At 46.9% G+C, this 21,489-nt stretch overlaps 1 protein-coding gene and 1 pseudogene across 9 annotated transcripts in view; both read right to left on the bottom strand.

Annotated features, from left to right (window-relative positions):
* Positions 1 to 3,864, bottom strand: part of CDC42BPA (CDC42 binding protein kinase alpha) — a 193,063-nt gene extending 189,199 nt beyond the window's left edge. For all 8 annotated transcript variants that reach the window (XM_081114445.1, XM_081114446.1, XM_081114447.1 and 5 more), the window contains exon 1: positions 2,621 to 3,864. In XM_081114445.1, coding sequence (XP_080970571.1) covers positions 2,621 to 2,798 — 178 coding nt within the window. In that variant the 5' untranslated portion in view covers positions 2,799 to 3,864. The remainder of the gene's footprint in view (positions 1 to 2,620) is intronic.
* Positions 3,865 to 17,649: 13,785 nt separating this feature from the next.
* LOC308535667 (large ribosomal subunit protein uL24-like) lies at positions 17,650 to 18,110 on the bottom strand (annotated as a pseudogene). Its single transcript has one exon. The product of its transcript is annotated as a large ribosomal subunit protein uL24-like (transcript).
* Positions 18,111 to 21,489: the final 3,379 nt, after the last annotated feature.

The following is a 21,489-nucleotide window of genomic DNA, read 5'->3' as shown; positions in this document are numbered from 1 at the left end:
CGTGAAATGGGCCATAATTAGAAATAAAGTGAAAATGATGGAAATAAAGCAAGGTAGAATCTTGACTGACTCTTTTTTTAAAAGTAGCCTGTCATAAGCATAAAAATAAGGGATATCTAGATGATACTTTAATATAAATAGCCACACACAAATATACAGCATGTATTATAAGGTATTTAACTACTACTGCTCTCCTGTTTCAAATACTGGATTTTTAAAACTCAAACTAAAAACTGGATCACTTTAAGTAAAATCTAAACTGACAAATTTAACCCCAACAAATATTCCCTGTAAATTTCCATTATAGACCCTCAAAAAAGTTTAAAAAATTAAATTGAGGTCCAGTCACTAGCTGGAAACTTTATTAATCTAATTGTTTTTATATAATGTTAGGCAATGGAAAAAAAAAAATAGGACAGTTCCCCAAAATGTAGTAATCAATTCCGACATGACGAACAACTGACCTATTTCAATACTTAAATGAAGAGACCGGCATTCCTAAATAACCTAAATCCTCAAATAACTTAAAGACAGTAACTCCTACTTATGGCACCTCTTGACAGCTTCTCCATTTGGACATTCCTTTTCTTACTCTTTACCCAGACTTCTGTGGTTGGCAATTCCCACTTTCAAGACCTCATACTCCCAACTTCAACACGACTGAGAGTTAACAGACACTGCCTGGCCCAAAGGGGCAAAAAGTCAGTCCTTAAACATTCTGGTCTCTGGTTCTCTACCACTGAGAAACACAACAGAAGTTTACTTAGAAGACTGTACATTTTTGTTATGTCGTATCAGATGTCCACAAAATATGAAGCATATTACTAAAACTGAATTTGTTTTAAATTGTGAAAAGTCCCTGGTTTGATATACTTTTAAAATATATTAATAAAAATAGAGTGTATTTGGCCAAATACTTACTTGACTTGTTTCACTTAAATTAAGTATGTATAACGAGTTTTTAAAATATATATAAGAAACAAAACCCAAGGAAACATATTTAGTGGAAAACATCCATGAGTTATTCTGATAATACTGTACAGCAAAATATCTCAGAACATAAAACGACTACGTAAACTCTTAATACAAAAGACAACTGAGCATAAGGTTTTCTCTTCTTGTCATAATTTTAAAATTATATTTACTACTGGTACATAAGAAGAGTTCTTTCACTATTCTGAAGATGAGAAAGAATAGATAATAACAATCATAATCAGACTAGAATGAGTTCTTGAACCATAATTCAAGAACTGAAACCCTAATTCTAAAAGCACCAAAAACTTTTCTTTAGACCTCAAAAAAAAACTCTCTCAAATATTTCTAAATTTATAAAACATGGGATGTAAAACTACATGTAATAAAATATTTTACTCTGCACATAAAAATAAGACATACAAAACCAAAGTCAAAATTGTCTCACTCTTAACAGAGAAGTCACTTGAAAGATGGTTTAGAATTCTTCCCTTCCCAGGAAAAGTCTGGTATTCTGTTTTAAAAAAACCATCCTATTCACTTACAGGTAAGCAATCTTAAATGAGTGATTTACCTGACAAGCTAACTTTTAAGGAATTCCAAATTAAAAGACAAAACAAAATAATCACCAATTGACTTTTACTCCAGGAACATAAAGCTGACTTGGGAACAAAGACATTCTCGTATCAAAACTTCCCAACCAACTGAAACGCCTCGTTTTACGAAGGTAGCACAGCACTCCCGGGGCTGCCTCCCAAAGCCGCGCGCCGGGGCAGGGTGGGCGATGGGCACGGCTGGGCGCGCGGGCGGACGTGGAGGTAACACGGGGCGCGGCGTGAAGGTCACCTGGGCGCGCCCGCTCTCAGCGCCGCTCTCCCACCACAGCGGGTCTCCCCACCGCATCCGCGCTCGGGAGAACGAAGGCAAAACGCTGACCGTTTCAGACGGGAATTAAATGCAGAGCAAACCAAACTTCAGCCAGGAGCTGCTCCCGAACACCCTCTCCCCGCTACCGCCACAGCGTGCTGAAACATGTAGGCCACTTTATGCTACAAACACGGCAGTTTATGGCAAGTCCATGTGTAGCTGTCCCTTTGCTTGTCCTAAACGGGGATGAAACAAACCCGCCGACGGCCACCTTCGGGTTCCTGTTGACGTCAGCTATTTTAATATCTCCTCCCATTTTCCAGAGCGATTTCCAAAGTCTGGGAAGGACTGTTTCCACTAATAAATACCTTTGCATTGAATGTCTGTTACACCCCCGGGAGGCATCCAGCTCTGCCCATCACAGAATTACTCAAAAGCTCTTAACTGCTGACCTAAAAACCTAAGTCCTTTCTCGTAAATTCCACATTAATTCGTGGCAACAACTAGCAGCCTGGTTGTACTCCTGGGAAAATAGTCACCAAAACCTAGAAAAAAAAATTCTGGAATAACTGGTGTCTATTCTCTTATTTTGTGTGTGTGTGTGTGTGTATATATATATATATATATATATATATATATTATTTATATATTACATATGACATATTATGGCAATGTTATATATACTATATTACATACTTTATACCGTATATTACATATGTTTATATACTCAGTTTACTCATAGTAACTCCCTATAACAATTACATGATAATGACAAACTCACCCCATTCTAGGTATTCCAGAATGTTCTTCTCCCTTCTCAGCGGAGAGTTGTTGCACTCGTCGTACAGGCAGATGAGAATGTCCAGCAGGGTCTCCACGCTGAAGCACTGCCCGTTGGTCCGCGCCGGCCCGTCCAGGATGAACTGCTCCAGCTGCCGCAAGCGCACTTCCCCGGACATGGTTGGTGGCTTCGGGTCCCGCCGGCTGTCCTCCGTCCGGTGGGCGACTCCTCCGGGGATGCTTTGAGCCCAAGTGTTAAAAGCTGCGGTTTTTTTAAAAAAACAAACCGCTGATGATTCCAGCCACTGTCGTGAGCGCCGGTGCTGAACCGAACATCCAACACGCCGCTGCCCTCACTTGACTGCCGCGTCTTCAACTCCGCGCGTGGACATATAGGTGGGGAGGGGGGTGGTTACCATAAAATATATATCTGATACATTTTTTAAAGAATACAATTAAGTCGTAGATTTAAATAAAATAATAATTAAAAGTACAACGAGCCAACGAGTCAACACTTCTTTCGGGGGAGGGGAGAGGGGGGATCAACAGCTCTTCTCCTTCATTCAAAATTCAGCTCGTGCAACCTAATCCCGACGCGAAGCCCGTTGCATCATTCATTAGGTCCGCGGCGCATCAGCCATTCGCTTCCCGGGAAGGAGGAGCGCGGAGCAGGGAGGACCAGGCCAGACGCCGGGAAGGGGGAGGGAAGCCCCAAATCCGCTGCAGATCCTCGCCACCGCCGCTGGGCCGGTGCATCCGCGGCGACTCCTCCGGCGGCGGCGGGAGGAGGGCGGGGGCGACCTGCGGCGGCCGCGGCCGAGCACCGAGTCGCGCCCGGAGGCGGCTGTCCCCCCCCGCGTCCCGCTGGGTCACGGCTGTGCAGGGAGTCCCGTTCCCAGCGGATGCGGAGGAAACTTCATTTTTCTCCCGGCTTCTCCCAGGGCCTGGCGGGCGGCGCGCCGGGGCTGCGGGCGGCACTGGGCGCCGGGCCGGAGCGGCGGCTACTCGGCCGCCCGAGCCCGCTCCATGGCGGTGGTCGCGCTCGGCCGCTGGGCCGCGCCGGGCAGGGCGCCGACCTCCACACCCGCACCCGCCGCCGCCGAGGCTCCCGGCGCCCTGGAGGGGAGGGGGTGCTTCTCGGGATTCAAAGCGCACGGGCGGCGGCGGCCACGACGGTGCGGGCGGCTCCCGCGGCCCCGGCTCCTCCCGGCTCGCACCCCCGGGTGAAGGGCATCTTCCCGCGGCGACGAGGGAGCGGCCAGGCGCCGGGGGAGGGACTGGTGCCGCGGCGAGGAGCGCGGAGGCTGCCGCAGCCCGGCTCGCGGCCACTCCCTTCCTCTCCCGCCCCCGCCCCCGCCTTCCCGGCCTCGCGCCCGCGCCCTGGGCTCCGCCAGGCTCCCGGCCCCGGCCCGGCCGCGCGCAGGTCCAATATGGCGGCCGCGCCCCCCGCGCGCACGCGCCCCGCCCACACCGCCCGCACGCCCCGCCCACGCCGCCCGCACGCCCCGCCCACACCGCCCCGCTCGCCGCGCCCCCGCCCCCGCCGAGCCTGCGGGCCGAGGCCCTGGAGGAGGGTGGGGACCGCTTCGGCGGCCGCGCCGCGGGAAACGGGGATGCGGGAGGACCGAGCGGGCGGGGATCCGCGCCGCCGCCTCGCGCTCTCCCGGTCCCCGAGCTTCTCGAGTGGGTCGCGAAGCGGGGCGGCCTCCTGGTCCTCGGAGACCCCGCCTGCGGCACGTTTAAGGGGGCCCCGCGGCCTTAGGTCCCGACAGATCTGCCCAGGAGAGTGCTCTCGCCGCCCCTCCCGGGCCGCCCCCAGCCCCCCAGGTCAGTTCTCGGGTTCGGGGCAACCGGTTCCCGGGGGTCTCATTGCAGCGTTTCTGTGTCAGTTCCCGGGGCGAATACCAGGACGGGCTGAGCGCGCTGCCCTCCGAGTGGTGAGTGTGTGAACGCAAAGGACAGGATTCCCGAAGGGTCCCTGCGTGGGGCGCAGGGCTCCTGCCCCGGAACTATTCCCGCCGCCGCCCGCTGCTCCCAGCCGGGCTGCCTCCTGCAGGGGCCCCGCGGCGGGAGTCGGGCAGCTCACTCCCCCAGCGAACCCGCACCCCCCGAGCAAGCCCGCACCCCCTACCCCCAGCAAGTCCGCACCTCCCGAGCAAGCCCGCACCCGTTTGCGCACGCACACGCGTAACCCAATGGCACTGCAGAAATGGCAGCAAAAGCAAGTCATGCATAGCTACGCCCCCAGGCAGCTGAGGCCTTCCAGGTGGTTCCAATCTGGGTCTGAGAGGAGCACTCACATTTCTTGTGGAAGGCCCCATATTTAAATACTAGTGGCCCAGTGCACAAGTTTGTGCACACGAAAGGAAATTAGAAGAAATATTTTAAGATCGCTATTTGCCCTTTCTCTATAATAGAAGTGTCAACCAAATTCACGATCAACAATGACAGATGGAAACACATGCGTGAGATTGGCGCCAGCAAGAGCTTTATATAGATATTAAATATACTAAAAAGTATATAAATTAGGTCACTGCATTTCTGTCTTTTACTCTCAAAATTGTCATCTTTAAAATCTTTCTGCAAAATACAGGGTTGTGGGCTCAATCCCCAATAGGGGGCATGCAGGAGGCAGCCAATCAATGATTCTCTCTCATCATTGATATTTCTACCTCTCTCTCCCTCTCCCTTCCTCTCTGAAATCATTCAACATATTTTTTTAAATCTTTCTGCAAAATAAAATTATTTTCTAGTCCTTTCCAACACCCATGTCCACAATTGCATCGTTTTACATGTGAATAATATGAAAGCTGAGGAAAAATTAGCAATGAAGGTCTAGAAAGGAAGTCTAGACATGAAGGCTAACAAATTATTCAAGTTGCTATGATTCACAGAATAGTGTGGATTTTTTTGTGAATGTTGGACAGCATTATTTGCAAAGTGCTCTGATAGGCTCAGACAAAAGATCAGTCGTTTCTAGCCTGACATCTTTATCTGTGGGCTAATCATAAAAGCATTAGAAAAGCAAAAGGGAAAAAAAAAGCAAAAATCCTAACAGATAATCATTAATATTTTGGTGTTCATTATCCATCTTTTTTATGCATTTTAACAAAATGACACATAATAAAAGACAGTTTTATAGCCCCCTGTTTTCACTTAGCAATATATTGTAAACATCTTCTCAAGTCAACAAATATTCTTCAATAACATGGTTTCTAACAGTGAAGCCAAGACATTTTAACATTTTCATTTGACCATGAGTTAGGGTAGCAAAGAAAGGAGCAATTTCTTTTGCTTTTACGCCACAGAACTGGCTGTAAGCTACCTACTTATCGAACTTGTAAATAACTTTAGAAAAGAATTTAAAAGAAAAAACCTAAAACATGTTAGCTCTCCATAAATGGGAGCACAGTATACGAGCTACCGAGATATTTCTTAATAAAAGAATCAAGCTGCCAGCCCTTCCTTACCTATTCTGTTAGCACTTGGGTACCACCCACAGGCTAGAGTTTTTATATTTGCATAATAACCTTTACCACGTTGTTTAGTGAGGACGGGGGAGAACATATTTTTATTTTTTTTTAAAAAACCACACACACACAAAGAGAAGGAATTAGGTTGAACCCAATCAATTTTGCTTGAATAATTCAAGCCCAGAGACTTAATAATTAACTAGACACTGAACATATTGTGCGGGTGTTACTTTAAATGTTCCGGTTGACGTGTGAACATGCTTGTTAATGAAACTGGTATTCAGCCAAAGAAAGGCGCGGCCCAGTCGCCCCACAGCGCTGCGTGGCAGGGTGTGCTTTGGGAAGAGAGCCTGGAGGAGGTCTTCTTTGGGAAATGGTGCTTGGGGACCTGGGGAGCAGATTGCACCCCTGCAAACACAATTTGTTTGAAACCATCAGAGAAAAGTTTTATGAGGGGGCTGGGCATTCGTCTGACCTTTCAGAAAAGAAAGGGGCGGGAGGGGACGTAAAGATGCGAGAATAAAAAGAATCAGACCGGACGGGAGTCCTGACGGTGAGTTCCAATGCAAGCTCTCTTCATCTCACCCCCCACTCCTGACCTAATTAATAGCAGGAGGACCGGTTCATCGATTGGTATTTATAACAACCAGCTCCATTCTTACCTTGCTGTGTCTTAGTCCATTAGCTACAGGTTCAGTGATGGAGAATGGGCCCAAAAGCAAGGTGAATGCACGCAGGGCTTCATGTGTAGTAACGGGGGTAGTTTTCCACAGCCCCCTCCCAGGCCCACTAACACACCCCGGAGCTACGAAGGAATGGCTTGGTTTAGTGCCCTCTGAGGGTGAAATGCCGGCAAAGGCTTGTCCTCACTTCAAGTCTGGCTTCTGACATGAGTCATAGCAACTGCAGAGGCTTATTTATGGAAAAGGAGGTTTTGTAATTAATAATGGCTTTCTTCACATAACATTTACAGTGAGTGCATACTGTCCAGAGTACTTTGAAGACACAGTATTCTATTCAGTTGTCATGATCATGTGAAATAGAAAAACTATCATCTCCATATCATTGATGAGGAAACAGGTTCAGAAGGCTTAGAGGACTTGGGAACGGCCACAAAAATAGCAAACGACAACACCACGCTGTCTCAAGGCGCGGCCAAAAGTCCTAACCACCATATGAGGTCTGAAAGGTCTACGGATCCCGAAAACCACCTCTCCCTCCTGTTGTGACGTGGAAGCATATATTTGTTAATTCACATATTTGAGCTTTAGAAATTGCTATTGGGGCAGAAAAGGAAAACCCATATGTGATGTGTCAGGATCCAGCCAGAAAAACAGAAATCAGCTGTGCATTTAAATCAGAGGAACCCTCATTCTGGAAAATGGCTACACCGGTGATAGAGGAGCAGAGGAATCAAACAAGGGAGAGTGAGGCGGTCAGCAGCAGCCGCTCCCTCCAGCCCCTGCCCAGGCTGGAGGGAGCTGGAGCCACAAATGAGACACAGGGCCTGCTAGGGAGCAGCCCCAGGCCTGAGAGGGGAGGAAGGTCCTCTGGCCTCCACTCTCCCCGCACTTGCCTGGAACACAGAGCCTGTGAGACCTGCATGCATTGTCCCCCAAGGTACACCGCTGAGCAGGCAATGGGGGAGGAGTGGCTGTCAAGGCAAACAGGCCAAGGATTGGCACACAGATGACCAACCCGGTTTCCATTTTACTCAAAGAAGATAAATCAATAAAACAAATGTTTTCTCTCCGAACAGCCATGCAGTGGATTTTGAAGTGGCAGGGTTTTAACATAGGGGAGACTTTCACTCCTCCCTCTTCATATTTATTTTGCTTTTTGTTTTAACCCCTCACAAAGGTTAAAGAAACCATCCCAATAAACCCTTTTCACCTAGGGCGCGTTTACTCAGACAGACAGACAGGTTCGTAGACTCAGATGTGTCACTTGCTTATCAGGGGATCTTGCCCAACTTGTCCTGTCTTTAAACCTCTCATTTAAATTTCTCATTAAAGCTCTACATACACAAGCTCTACTACATGTGAAATTTTCAAAAACATGTGTGGGGTCAAATAGTATAATAGAGATATCGTCCTCTACTACATCTAGTTAGTAAGCTTGAACAATAAAAAGGAAGGCGGCATTCTCTTATAAATTCCATCAGCATTGACACATTTGGCAAAAGACTCCTTGGCCGAGTGTGGTGACAAAAACCAAGGCGGCTAATAAGCCAATGTGTTCCTCTCAGCCCTGATGTAGGGCTGGAGGTGACACAGCCAGGGCCGAGGGGCTGGCAGCCAAGCTGAGAGGTAGAGAAGCCAGTTACCACACTCTGGAAATCTCTCCGGCCAAGGTTACCAGAGACTTCCACATGACCAAAGCCAGCCGTCACTCCTCAGTCCCCGTCTCATTTGACCTTCTAGCGGTATTTGAGCACAGATCAGCCCTCTTCATGGAAACACTTTTCTTCACGTGGCTTCTGCTCTCTCCTCGTTTTCTACTGCCTCACTGGCCACGGCTTCTCAGCCTTCTTTGCTAGGCCCTCCTTTCTTACAGATCTCCAAAAGTGGGCGTGCCCCAGGGTTCAGACTTTGAACCCTTTCTAGCCGATTTCAATGAGTCTTAAGGACTCAAATGCCATATAGGATGGCTTGGAAAACACGTCACAAATTCTACAACACTCCTCTTATTCAGAAGTGGGTCTTTATTCCCTCACCTGGAACATAGGCCAATCTCAGTGACTCACCACTGGTAAGAGATAAAATGCAGCAAACGTGACTGTTTAACTTCCCAGGCCAGGCTATTAGGGCCATGCAACCTCGCCTTGTCTGCTGGAAAACTGTCCCTAGAACCCTGTACTGCCATGCAAGAAGTTCAACTTTGTAAAAAGTCCAAGGGTCTTAAGGCTGCCACGCGAGGAGGGAGCCCCGGCCACACAAAGGAGCCACATGTAGACAGTCCGCCTCTCTGAGCAGCACCCGCTGCAGGCAGATGACTGAAGATGCCTCTAGAGGCCTCCAGCCCCAGCTGGCAAGTCACTCAGCCAAGAAGGCCTCCCAGCTGAGGCCCCAGTGGCATGGAGCAGACAAGCTCTCATCGCAACACCTTTTTCAAATTCCTGGTGCACGGCATCGATGCACCTAATAAAACAATTGCATTGAGCCGCTAGATTTTGAGGTGATCTGTTATGCAGAAGTAGCTGCCAGAATAATACATAAATGTTAACCACTTCCAAATTTATGTTTTTTATCTGAACCTTTCCCCCAGATTCCAGACTTATCTTTCTAACTGCCTACTTGATGCTTGCTTAACGGCAATGTGTTCAAAATAGAAGTCTTTAACCCAACCCTCCAAAACAAAAGAATCCATGAGCCTTGCCCAGAGTTCTCCATCCCAGTAACTGGCACCTTCATTTACCTAGCTCCTTGGTATTAACCCAAACTCTTCCCTCTCTCTATTAGCAAACACTGTCCACTCTACCATAAAAGCAGGGGTAAAATTTAAAATAGCTAATAACTATAATGGCAGGGGTTCCAACCAACCAAAACAGATGTGACCACTTCTCACCACCCACTGCTGCCTTCACATCCCAGGCTCAGAACCCTCCAATTGCCTCCCATTGTACTTGGAATAAAAAGCAAAATCCTGCAATAGCCTCAAAGGCCCTCCATAAACTGGCCGCTGAAGATCCACCTCTCCGATTTCATCTCCTACCCACACTCTCGCCCCTTTTCAAACACTACACACTCCTGCTCAGTCTTTGCAATTTGCCATTCCTTCTGTCTGGAACATTCTGCCACCATACATCCACAGAGCACATCCCCCACCCCATTCAAGTCTCGGCATCAGAGAGTCACTTCATCAGAGAGGCATTTCCTGGACAAGCTCTTATAAACGGCAGCCCTCCATCCTGCCATTCTCTATCCATTTATCCTGCTGTTACATAGCGCGGACGATATGGCTTTAGGTTTTTTGGTTGTAGTTCCCTTGAATGTTTGTTTATTTCCTGAGTCTCTCCGCTAAAATGCAAGCTCTCCATGCAAGTAGAAATGCTGTCGCTTTCACATGGCATTTATGAAGAGACCAGGCTCTACTTGCTCTGGGAATTTGTCTATATCATGGAAATTCCCTCAGAGACCTGGGAGCGGCCGCTGCTCTCTTCCTAACCAAGAGGAAGCAAGGGGCTTTTTCCTGTTGAGCTGCCTGATAGGATATTTGTTCCTAAGGAGAGAGTAGTGCTACCAGCTGTCCAAGAACTCCTTGATGACAGTTACATCAAGTGCCCCCAAGAAGGTGGTCTCCAGAACCCTATTATCCTAACGGAGCAACCCCACCAATTCCTAAAGCATAGAGCAACAAAGACATTTTTCTCCAAGAAAGGTGGATGGTTTGTCTGCACAATTTAAACGTGAGAGAAGAAACTTTAGTTAAATCATTTAGTTTGGGAAAATGGGGCGTGATAGCAATGTCGTTTGTTACTCGATAGCCATCAAGTAGCAGACCACAGCTAACATTAACTGAGCAAACTTTTAAGTCAAGCACCAAACTCAGTCCTAAGAGGATTCACGGAATCTCCTTAACAACCCTACAACGAAGAGACTAGAATTATTTCCCGTCTTCTTCAGCTCAGCTGCTGTAGCCAATTACCACAGACGTACTGGGTGGCTTAAACAGCAAACATTTATTTCTCACAGTTATGAAGGTTGGGGAGGTGTAGATCGAGGTGCTGGCTGATCTGCTTCCTGGTCAGGGCTCCCTTCCTGGTTTGCAGACGGCCTTTCTTCTCATAGTATCTTTTATTTTTAATTGATTAAGGTATTACATATGTGTCCATATTCCTTTGCCCCCCCCCCACTCCCATTTATGCCCCCCCTTCCCCCAGTGTCTCTGTCTATTGGTTATGCTTATATGCATGCATACAAGTCCTTTGGTTGATCTCTTCACAGGGCAGAAAGCAGAGGGAGAGGAAGCAAACCCTCTCATCTCTTCTTACAAGGGCACTAATCTCATTCGTGAGGGCTCCATCCTCACAATGCAATCACCTCCCACAGGTCCCACCTCCTAACACCATCACATTGTGGTTTAGAATTTCACCACATGGATTTTGTGAGGACACAAACACTCGGTTTGTAACATTTTCATGTAGAAAAACTAAGGAGTAGAGAGATCAAGTAACTTCACCAAGATTATGAAGCTGATATTTCAACCCAGGTGAGACTCGTTCTGAAGCCTGCGTGCTGAAATCCTTTGCTAACCTACCTCAGAGCAAACTAAGAGAAACCAATGTCAGTTAACTGATTAATAATTAGACTAAGCCCTATTGTCTAACCCAGGGGTGGGAAAACTTTTTGACTCGAGGGCCACAATGGGTTCTTAAACTGGACAAACTGGACCGGAGGGCCGGAACAAAAGCATGGATGGAGTGTTTGTGTGAACTAATATAAATTCAAAGTAAACATCATTACATAAAAGGGTACGGTCTTTTTTTTTTCAATAGTTTTATTCATTTCAAATGGGCCGGATCCGGCCCGTGGGCCGTAGTTTGCCCACGGCTGGTCTAACCAAAAGAAGGGAAAACTAAAATGACTTCATTATAACCTTTAAGCATAGAAGACAGGAGTTTGGGTCAATTGTTTTCCAGATAAAGAGCAAAACCAGAGAGAAGAACAATTTTATTTATTTTTCTTTATTGATTAAGGTATTACATATGTGTCCTTATCGCCCCATTGCCCCCCCCCCACCCACCCATGCCCTCGCCCCCCTGTTGTCTGTGTCCATTGGTTAGGCTTATAAGCATGCATACAAGTCCTTTGGTTGATCTTTTCCCCTTACCCCCACCTGAACAGATTTATTAAAATGGGATTTATTTCCTGTAGACAAAAAGAGAAAGTCTTAATGATCAGGTTGGTAAATCAGACACTAAGAGATCTTGTGCAGTTTTCATCTCATTAGAACTTAAAAAATGATCATTTCAATTCAATTGCAACAGCCATCTCTCCTGAGTGGTGTGGAATCCACCTGCCAGAAGGTGAGGGGACCAGAACAGATGCACCCACCAGGTGCCACTCAGCAATAAGAGTCAGTGCGTCCGCACCAGCGTGGGGACTAATTAAACCACAGTCAGATGGCGGAGCCAGCGATCATGTCTGCGAACAGACGGTGACCTCTCGGTGACCCAGAGGATCGCAGCATCAGCAGGGAGAGGCCGAATGAAATAAGGCACTGTCAGCAATGTTCCTTACCGTAAAAAAATATGACAATAATAATGGCAATAAGAAGTATCAAGACACAAATCCGCAAGGAGGATGGTTGCTGGAGCACCCCAGGCATTCGTGAGAATAAGGGAAATGAAAATTCAAGAAAACTAAATCTGAGCTATCAGAAGGGCTTTCCTCAAATAAGAAAGGCCCCAACATTATAAACTACAAGCAAAAAATCATGCAGAAGAAACAATAGAAAAGCTCTAAGTACTAAGACTTGGGACTCATTCCAACCACTTCTTCACATGCTAGCATGGCACAGGTCAGGATAAAAAGCCAGGAGTGATATTACGGAATGACGTTAGAAGAGGCAAATTAAGCATGTTTTCTTTTCTGTAACATTAGACACGCCTGTTCTTCAGATCCTTATTTCTCCTAATGATAACATGTTACCCTATATGAACAATTGACGGCCGGTGGGCTGTTTTCACAGCAATGAAGAACCACCATGTCCTTTTGCTCACCCTGCCTTATGAGAAGGGCATGACTATTTAATGACTAACCACAGTGCAAGGTACCAGGTATGACTGGAAAAGTACGTTCTCTTAAAAATAAATTATCTAGGCCAGTGGTCGGCAAACTCATTAGTCAACAGAGCCAAATATCAGCAGCACTTCTTCAAAATAGACTCGCCCAGGCCGAAAACTGACTTTGACTTCTGGGCATGGGCCCCAAAGTTTCAATCGCACTGTACGCGCGCCCGCACGTGGTATTTTGTGGAAGAGCCACTCTCTAGGGGCCAAAGAGCCGCATGTGGCTCGCGAGCCGCAGTTTGCCGACCACGGATCTAGGCGGTGATAAAACTACTGCTTTGTCTTTACTAATACTTTGTACTGAAAGTAGGGTTAACCATCTCACAAAAGTATTAGCTGACCATTCCCAAGTATTAGCAACCATCCCTAATTTTTAAACCATTATTAAGTTCATTCATTCATTCACTCAATAGTCATTAACCAAGCCCACAGTCTATATCAGGAACAGTGTAAAAAGTATAAGTGGATGATGTTCGACTTTTATTGTATTAATCCCCAAAGATATACTTATGAATTGTAAGCAATGGTATGACAATATTTTTTTATATTTTTTTGATTTCAGAGAGGAAGGGAGAGGGAGAGAGAGATAGAAACAGCAATGATGTGAGAGAATCATTGATTGGTTGCCTCCTGCACGTCCCCCCCATTGGGGATCGAGCCCACAACCCGGCATGTGCCCTTGACCGGAATCGAACCTGAGACCCTTCAGTCTGCAAGCTGGACACTCTGTCCACTGAACCAAACCAGCTAGGGCATTATTGTTAATGTCCTTCTAATTGGAAGAGGAAGGTTGGCTGGTAGGAGGAGACAAAGCAGAGAAATTCCCCAGAAAAGCTGGATCAGAGTATACCTTTTGGTAAACTTTGGATTACTCACAGAACAGAGCAGACAGAGGGAATTTTTCCAGATAGGGAGAAACAAAAAGGCCACATCAGTGCTGTGGGAGAAGCAAGCCAGGCCAGCAGAACCAGGCCCCCCTGGGAAGGGACAGAGAAACAGACAAGCAAACCCACGCATGGCTAAGTGACTCTGAGGAGGGCGACTCATAACCAAGTGGCCAATTCCACGAGGATGGGTGGGCGGGGCCACTTCTGGGAGGAGGCAGTGACAGGTGGCAGGTGGGTGCGAGGAGTATAGGTGACGGTCCTTCTGGGTTAGGGGGGCACTGGTTCCCAAAAGATGTGGGAAGAGGACACAGAAGCAGAACCCATGAGAGGTTCCACGTCTCAGCCAACGAAGGAAGAACTCTAGCTCCAGCAGGGAATTGGAACAGAAACCCAAGCCAAGATGCGAAGCCTGACATCCAAGCTGAGCAGGTAGAATAGGGTCAGGCAGAAGCTCTCCAAGGTGTCTGGGAGCTAAATGCTACTCTGGGCCCACAGGACCCAAGGTGTAGGAACCAGGGCTTATTTCAAGATCGTGTGACCTAGTGGTCAGAGCTGTCAGGGTGCCAGGAAGGCCAGGCTTGCCCTGCTCAGGGCCTAAATGGAGTGGAGTCTGAGGGTCAATGCAACTGGCATCTGGTTAGGACTAAAACAGCCATGGACTGATGCCACTGCCTCAACCACCTCCCTCACCACCCTGCCTTGATGCCTGACAACTTCAACGGTCGGACCATTGCTTGGGTTAAGGTCAAGTTGGGGGACATCTTTCACAGGCGGATGCAATCTAAAGTTTGGCTTGACCTGACCACTAGTGCATGGACACTCAGTGCTTTGAGCCCTGGAGATAAAATGCAAATAATGCTTCTCCCCTCGTTGGCTGCTGGGCGATCCCGTTCAGAGGAAACCTCTGAAGGTTAAGTAATAAATGTGGCGCCATGAGCCTTGGTTTAAAAGCAACGTAGCCGTTGAAAGGAAAGTCCTCAGAAGAGTACAACTCCCTCAGCACGAAGAACAACAGGTGGTGATAGACCGAGGCTCCTGCTAACTCTCTCTCCACATTCTCATTCCGCTTATATATTGAGCGCTCCCGTCTCCGTGGCATTTGAGAATACAGGCGATCCTCTCCCCAACTTTCTCTCACTATCTCCCTCTGTTTCTGCCTTAGCCTCACTCCAATCTCTGCTGATATATCTTTCCAGAGCAGTTTCTGTTTATCTTCCTCCTCCTTATCCTCTGCCTACCTTCCTTCCCTCTTTCGCATCCTTTCTCCTTTCTAGCCTTCTTCCATCTCTCTGTCCCTTTTTGTTCTCCCTTACCTTTCCACTGCCTTCTTCCTCCTTAACTTCTCATAATAATAAGTGAGATTAAAATATTTATTAGCTATATAAGTCTCAATTGCAGGTGGGGGTGGGGGTGGGGGTCCTTTCAAGGAAGGAAGCTCCTGTTAAGGACATTACTTGAGACAAGTAACATGAAATTAGACTTGTTCACACATTCATCTAGATCAGTGGTTCTCAACCTGTGGGTCGTGACCCCTTTAGCGGTCGAACGACCCTTTCACAGGGGTCACCTAAGACCATCCTGCAGATCAGATATTTACATGACGATTCATAACAGTAGCAAAATTACAGTTATGAAGTAGCAATGAAAATAATTTTTTTTAATATATTTTATTGATTTTCCACAGAGAGGAAGGGAGAGAGATAGAGAGAGTTAGAAACATCAATGAGAGAGAAACATCGATCAGCTGCCTCCTGCATATCTCCCACTGGGGGTGTGCCCGCAACCCAGGTACATGCCCTTGACTGGAATCGAACCTGGGACCTTTCAGTCCGCAGGCCGACGCTCTATCCACTGAGCCAAACCGGCTTCGGCGCAACGAAAATAATTTTATGGTTGGGTCACAACATGAGGAACTGTATTTAAAGGACCAGGAGGTTGAGAACCACTGATCTAGATCTAGATGAACTATCTTACCAAGATGAGCCAGGGCCGAAAAAAGAGAATGCCAGGTATGTACTTTTTCCTGACAATCGGTGACAGATAGAAGGATGCAGACAAGGCCTGTGCATGGGACACTCCCTAAGGGCAGTGAGAATGGAAAAATCCAAGCAAACTTTCAGCGGGGAGTCTGTCCTGAACATTTTTCTCGCGTCGCTCTTTGATCCTCACAACACCCCTGTGACTTAGGCAGCATTATTACACCCGATGAGGAAACAGGTGGCGAAAGGAAGTGACAGCTGGAACTGGGACCCAGTCTGTCGGATACCAAAGTCCACGGTGACAGAACAAAGAGAACCCTCACCAGCTTAACAGTTTCGTCTGCCAGAGCGAGGCCAGGTTATAAAAGGGAGCCCCTGACAGTAAGATAGTCTGAGGCCTCCTGGTCCCATTGGACACTCTCATTCAACATCGTACTAGTGGTCCCTCGCAGCGTGCCGGCCCGGACGTGGAGCTGAATAAGTAATTATGGAACGCGTGAACAGGACTCAAAGCAGCAGCACTGAGATTTCTGAACTGGAAAAATCATTATCTTACCCAATTCAGAAGTCAAGCAGCCTCTGCGTAAACATTCCCAGGGACAGCCCTCCTACAAAATAAGAGTCATGGCTTGGCCACATGTTGGCCCAGCAACCCATGTACGCACCCAGAGGCTTTAACATGCTTTCCCGATACTCCTGCTTTTGTAAAATTTCATCTGTCATTAAATCTTTAAAAATCATGCCGAAACCGGTTTGGCTCGGTGGATAGAGCGTCGGCCTGCGGACTGAGGGGTCCCAGGTTCGATTCCGGTCAAGGGCATGTACCCGGGTTGCGGGCACATCCCCAGTGGGAGATGTGCAGGAGGCAGCTGATCGATGTTTCTCTTTCATCGATGTTTCTAGCTCTCTATCTCTCCCTTCCTCTCTGTAGAAAATCAATAAAATATATTTTAAAAAAAGAAAAACATCACCAGAATGTCGTGGATATACTCACTACTACTGAGCTGTGCACTTCAAAACGGTTAAGAGAGTAAATTTTATTTTGTGGTTTTCGTAATTAAATATGTTTTAATTATCAGAATATAAATATTTATATAGGTGAAGTACACATATGTCATGAAATAGACATCGTGAAATTTGGTGGCATGGACAAATCATTTATTTTAGAAAAGGAAGTTACTATCTACTGGTGACTAAGCAAACCTATCTGTCCAGAAGCCTGACTCACAGCTGTTAGCCATGCTGGGTGCCCTGTCAGTGCCCCTCTCCTCCATCTATTCTTTCGTAAGTTTCAGTAACTCATATTTCTCTTCAGGCTTCTGTGTAGCCATAAGTTTACATTTTTTCCATTGTTAATATCTTACCATTGATTCAGTGTGATCATTTGTGTTCTCACCTGATTATTTCTTCAATGATACTTTTATTGGGGGATATTTATGCCTTAGGTGATATATTTACTAAGCTATTCTCCGTATGGGACAGTACTTTGTATGTACCTTTAATCTACCCCGTGTTCTCAGCTCTCTAGAAGGGATTTGTGATGAGCTTATACCAAGTCTCAAATGGACACGGGATATTGTGCCTGTTTTGCTAATTATGAATCTAAAAGTCAAAAGCATAAGGAATTTACTTGGTATCATCCCACTCTCGCAGCAAAAGTGGGACGAAATAAAGCCATGGCCATGACTTCGAAGTCGATGCTCATGTTTCAGAATCTATCACGTCTCTTCTACTCTCATCACATGACCCGTTGGCTTTCTTGAGTCTATACTCACAGATATCTGATTAAATTGGGAAATTGTAATGCTAATGTACAAAAGTTTTACTTATGGGAAAAGAACAACATGTCTTTTTTTTTTCATTTGAAGTTTGTAATGGAAGTTGTATATAATATTACTTTATTCCTGCATCTTCTCAATGGTGTCTTCCTTGTACTTTCCCTTTTCCTTTCCTACTTGGCGAGCTTTGGCTTTACGTTCAAGGACTTTTTTGCGTCTTTGTCCAGCTGTAGTCTAGTGATCACCGCCCTGCTGGGGTGAACGCCCCCGTGGACAGTTGTGCCGTTAGCTTTCTCCCGTGACACTCGTTCAGTGGCATATCCCTTCCTGTAAACCGGGCTACTTTGCCCGTTTGCTGCTCTTTGCCATGTCCTCAGACAACCTGAGCTTCATCAACCTTTCGGATGGGCCTGGATCGAACACTGTACTTCTGTCTCAGCTCCTTGGAAAGAGGAGACATCATCTTCCTTTGAATGTGGGAAGGTGCATTGAAATGCCTTTTATGGTTCTTGCTCCGGTCAGAAGTCACAAAAGGGATTGAACTTCATTTTGACGGCTGGCGCGTCTATGGTGGCCGCAAAAGGGAAGAACAGAACAACACGTCTTTAGACGTGTTGATCTGCATGTGGGACAACAGAGGAATAAAACTATCATGACGCAGCATCTGCAGATGGTGAAATGGAAAATTCTCCCCAGGATCATTTCACAGGCCCAGCCCAGCACCCACATGGCCTCTGCTTAGAGATCCCAGTGATAAGGACGTTAATGCTTTTCGCAGTATCTTTATTGCTTGGTAAGCCTACTTTTATTGTGAATAATAAATTATATATTGTACCAGTTAGCAATTGCTGTTGTTGCGTAACAAGCCACTTCAAAATCATGGCCCTGGCCAGCCTTCTCGGTGGTTAGAGTGTCAGCCCGAGAACCGAAGGGTTCGATTCCAGTCAAAGGCACGTACCTGGATTGCAGCTCCCCACCCTGGTAGGAGGCAACCAGTTGATGTAGCTCTCTCCCATCGATGTTTCCCTCTCTCTCTCTCTCTCTCTCTTCTCTCCCTCTTGCCCTGCCCCCTTATCCCCCTCCATTCCACTCTCTCTAAAATCAATGGGAATAATATCATCCAGTGAGGATTAACAAAAATAATACTCATAATAAATAAATAAAAATACATAATATCTAAAAAAATATGTGGCTTAACACGACCATGTCTATAGCTCATGATACTAGAGCCAGCAGTGCAGGCTCTGCTTTGCGGTTCTGTGAGGCGCCTTCATTCATCTGCGGCTGCAGATCCGCTTTGTCATCCCGGGTGAGCTTTCACACGTCTAGGGCCTCAGCTGGGACAACTGGGCTGGCTCGGCTCCGGGCCACGCAGTCTCACGTTCTCGCGCAGGCTAGCCTGGACTCGTCGCCATGGCACAGGCAGGAGTCCCAGTAGGGGAGAAACACACCAGGCCTCCTAAAGCCTATGGTTGGAATTGGCTCACCATCGCTTCTGCCACATGATATTGGCCAAAGCGAAACCACAAGCCCAGCCTAGATTCAGAGGGTGGGAAGAAGACACATTATAGAGTGCAGAGCCCAGCCAGTGTGGCTCAGTGGTTGAGCATTGACCTATGAACCAGGAAGGAGGTCACAGTTTGATTCCTGGTCAGGGCATGTATCCTGGTTGTGGGCTCGATCCCCAGTGTGGGGCGTGCAGGAGGCAGCCTATCAATGATTCTCTCTCATCATTGATGTTTCTATCTCTCTCCCTCACCCTTTCTTTCTGAAATCAATAAAAATATATATTTTTGAAAAGAGTGTAGAACAGGGAAATTTGAACAATTGTGACCAGTTTTGGCCACCTATCACATATAAACATGGTGTTTAAGAGGCATTGGGTATGGTATCAAGGATGTAAGAGATGATATTCAAAATATCAAAAGTACAACCAGTATGGCATAGACACCACCCACCTAGATGAATGACAGCTGTGATAGGCACCTCAATGTGTGCTGACGGAGCTGAAGGTTGTGACAGTAACAATGATATCGGCTAGGAAGCCAGGGATACCCCAATTCTGTACTTATTCATGAGATTCAAAAGATAGAGCAAGGTACCCTACCACTGGTTGGAGCTCTGGTCCCAACTTCTAGCAAAGTCCTCAAGTGACACCTGAATAGCCTCAGCCCTAAGTGGGCCCCAAGGCTACTTCGTGCTTCTCCACTGGAAGCCCGAACCCGAACTTGAGTCTCAGATGTTCCCTCCTCTGCATGGGCAGCCACATCCACCAGATGGGAGGCAACAGATCCAAGGGACAGACAGAGACGGTGGCAAGGAAAAGACACAGAGTGTTCATGGATGCCGGCTGCCTCACCCTTCAGGGAGAAAGGAGAGCCCTGGCCGAGCCTCTACTCGGAGGAAGGAGACGCAGGCTTTATCTCTCTCTCTAACTTCCTAGAGGGAAGGGTCCACAGGGAGCCACCCTTGTATACCAGATACTTTAGCTCAGCACACGGATTCCATCCACGGAAACAGTGTGTCCAACACGTTGTCCTTAAACCTGAATGTCTACATCAAAGCCTGGCCTGTGGTGTGAACTTAAAGGTGGGGTGAAGAAGACCAGAGCGAAGACCAGAAGCCCATTCGATATACCAATAAACGTGGAACAGAATGCTTTCACCCACAAACTCTCCAAGCACATCCTGAACTTTCAGGGATCACGGTGCATTTCCAGCGGTTCTCAACCTTCCTGATGCCGTGACCCTTTAATACAGTTCCTCATGTTGTGGTGACCCCCAACCATAAAATTATTTTCGTTGCTACTTCATCACTGTCATGTTGCTACTGTGATGAATCGTCATGTAAATATCTGATATGCAGGATGGTCTTAGGCGACCCCTGTGAAAGGGTCGTTCGACTCCCAAAGGGGTGGCGACCCACAGGTTGAGAACCGCTGATTTATGTGAACAGTCAAGTTTGTCTAAAATATCTCTACACACAGTATTCACGAGTATGGATTGGGATTTTGTGGTTGCAAGCTCCGAAATCAACTCTAATTTAAGAACTTTGCTGGACGCTTATGAAATAGCTCACGAATCAAAGGAAAGACAGAACCCCAGGGAGAGCTGTAACATTTAGGCAGGAAGAACTAATGGCCGCTTCTTCCAGGTGCCAATGACAGGATAAATCAGCTCCAATATTTTTATATATATATATATTTTATTGATTTCAGAGAGGAAGGGAGAGGCAGAGAGAGAGAGAAACATCAATGATGAGAGAGAATCATTGATCGGCTGCCTCCTGCAGGCCCCACAATGGGGATCGAGCTGGCAACCTGAGCAGGAGCCCTGATCAGGAATCAAACCATGGCCTCCTGGTTCATAGGTCGACGCTCACCACTGAGCCACGCCAACCAGGCAGCTCTAACATTTTTTTTTCTTTTTCTTTTTCTTTTTTTAGCTCTAACATTTTTGATCCTTGTGTAAGACGATGCAAGAACCACATTTCAGGGAAACTGTCTAGCTCGCCTGGTTTCATTGCATACTCATCCACTGGACAGAGAAAAGCATGGCACCTAACCAAGGACTAATTTGGGGAGGGAGAACTAATTTCTCACATTTCAAAGGAATAGGAAGGGTTGCTGGGCCATCCAAAACAGTCCACTGTAATATGGTAGTCACTGCATCACTAAAGGTCTAAGTGAAGACATGCAGCCAGGATAAGGCAGACTGAGGATTGTAGAGGCCTGGGGAGTAAGGTTTGCTGGCAGGCAAGTTATTTGTTATCTCTAGGAATTAGTTAACCCTGGGAGGGGCAGTTCCCCCAGACAGAAAATAGTCTCTCTCTCTCCCTCTTCCTCCCCCCGCCCCCCATCCCAGCATACCCACACCTTTCCCCCTCTTTTTTTTAAAAATATATTTTATTGATTTTTTACAGAGAGGATGGGAGAGGGACAGAGAGTTAGAAACATTGATG

This window comes from Myotis nattereri, assembly GCF_964212035.1.
Source record: "Myotis nattereri genome assembly, chromosome: 20".
Lineage (NCBI taxonomy): Eukaryota > Metazoa > Chordata > Mammalia > Chiroptera > Vespertilionidae > Myotis > Myotis nattereri.
Note: the sequence above shows the minus strand (reverse complement) of the source record. Positions and strands in the feature narration are given on the sequence as shown.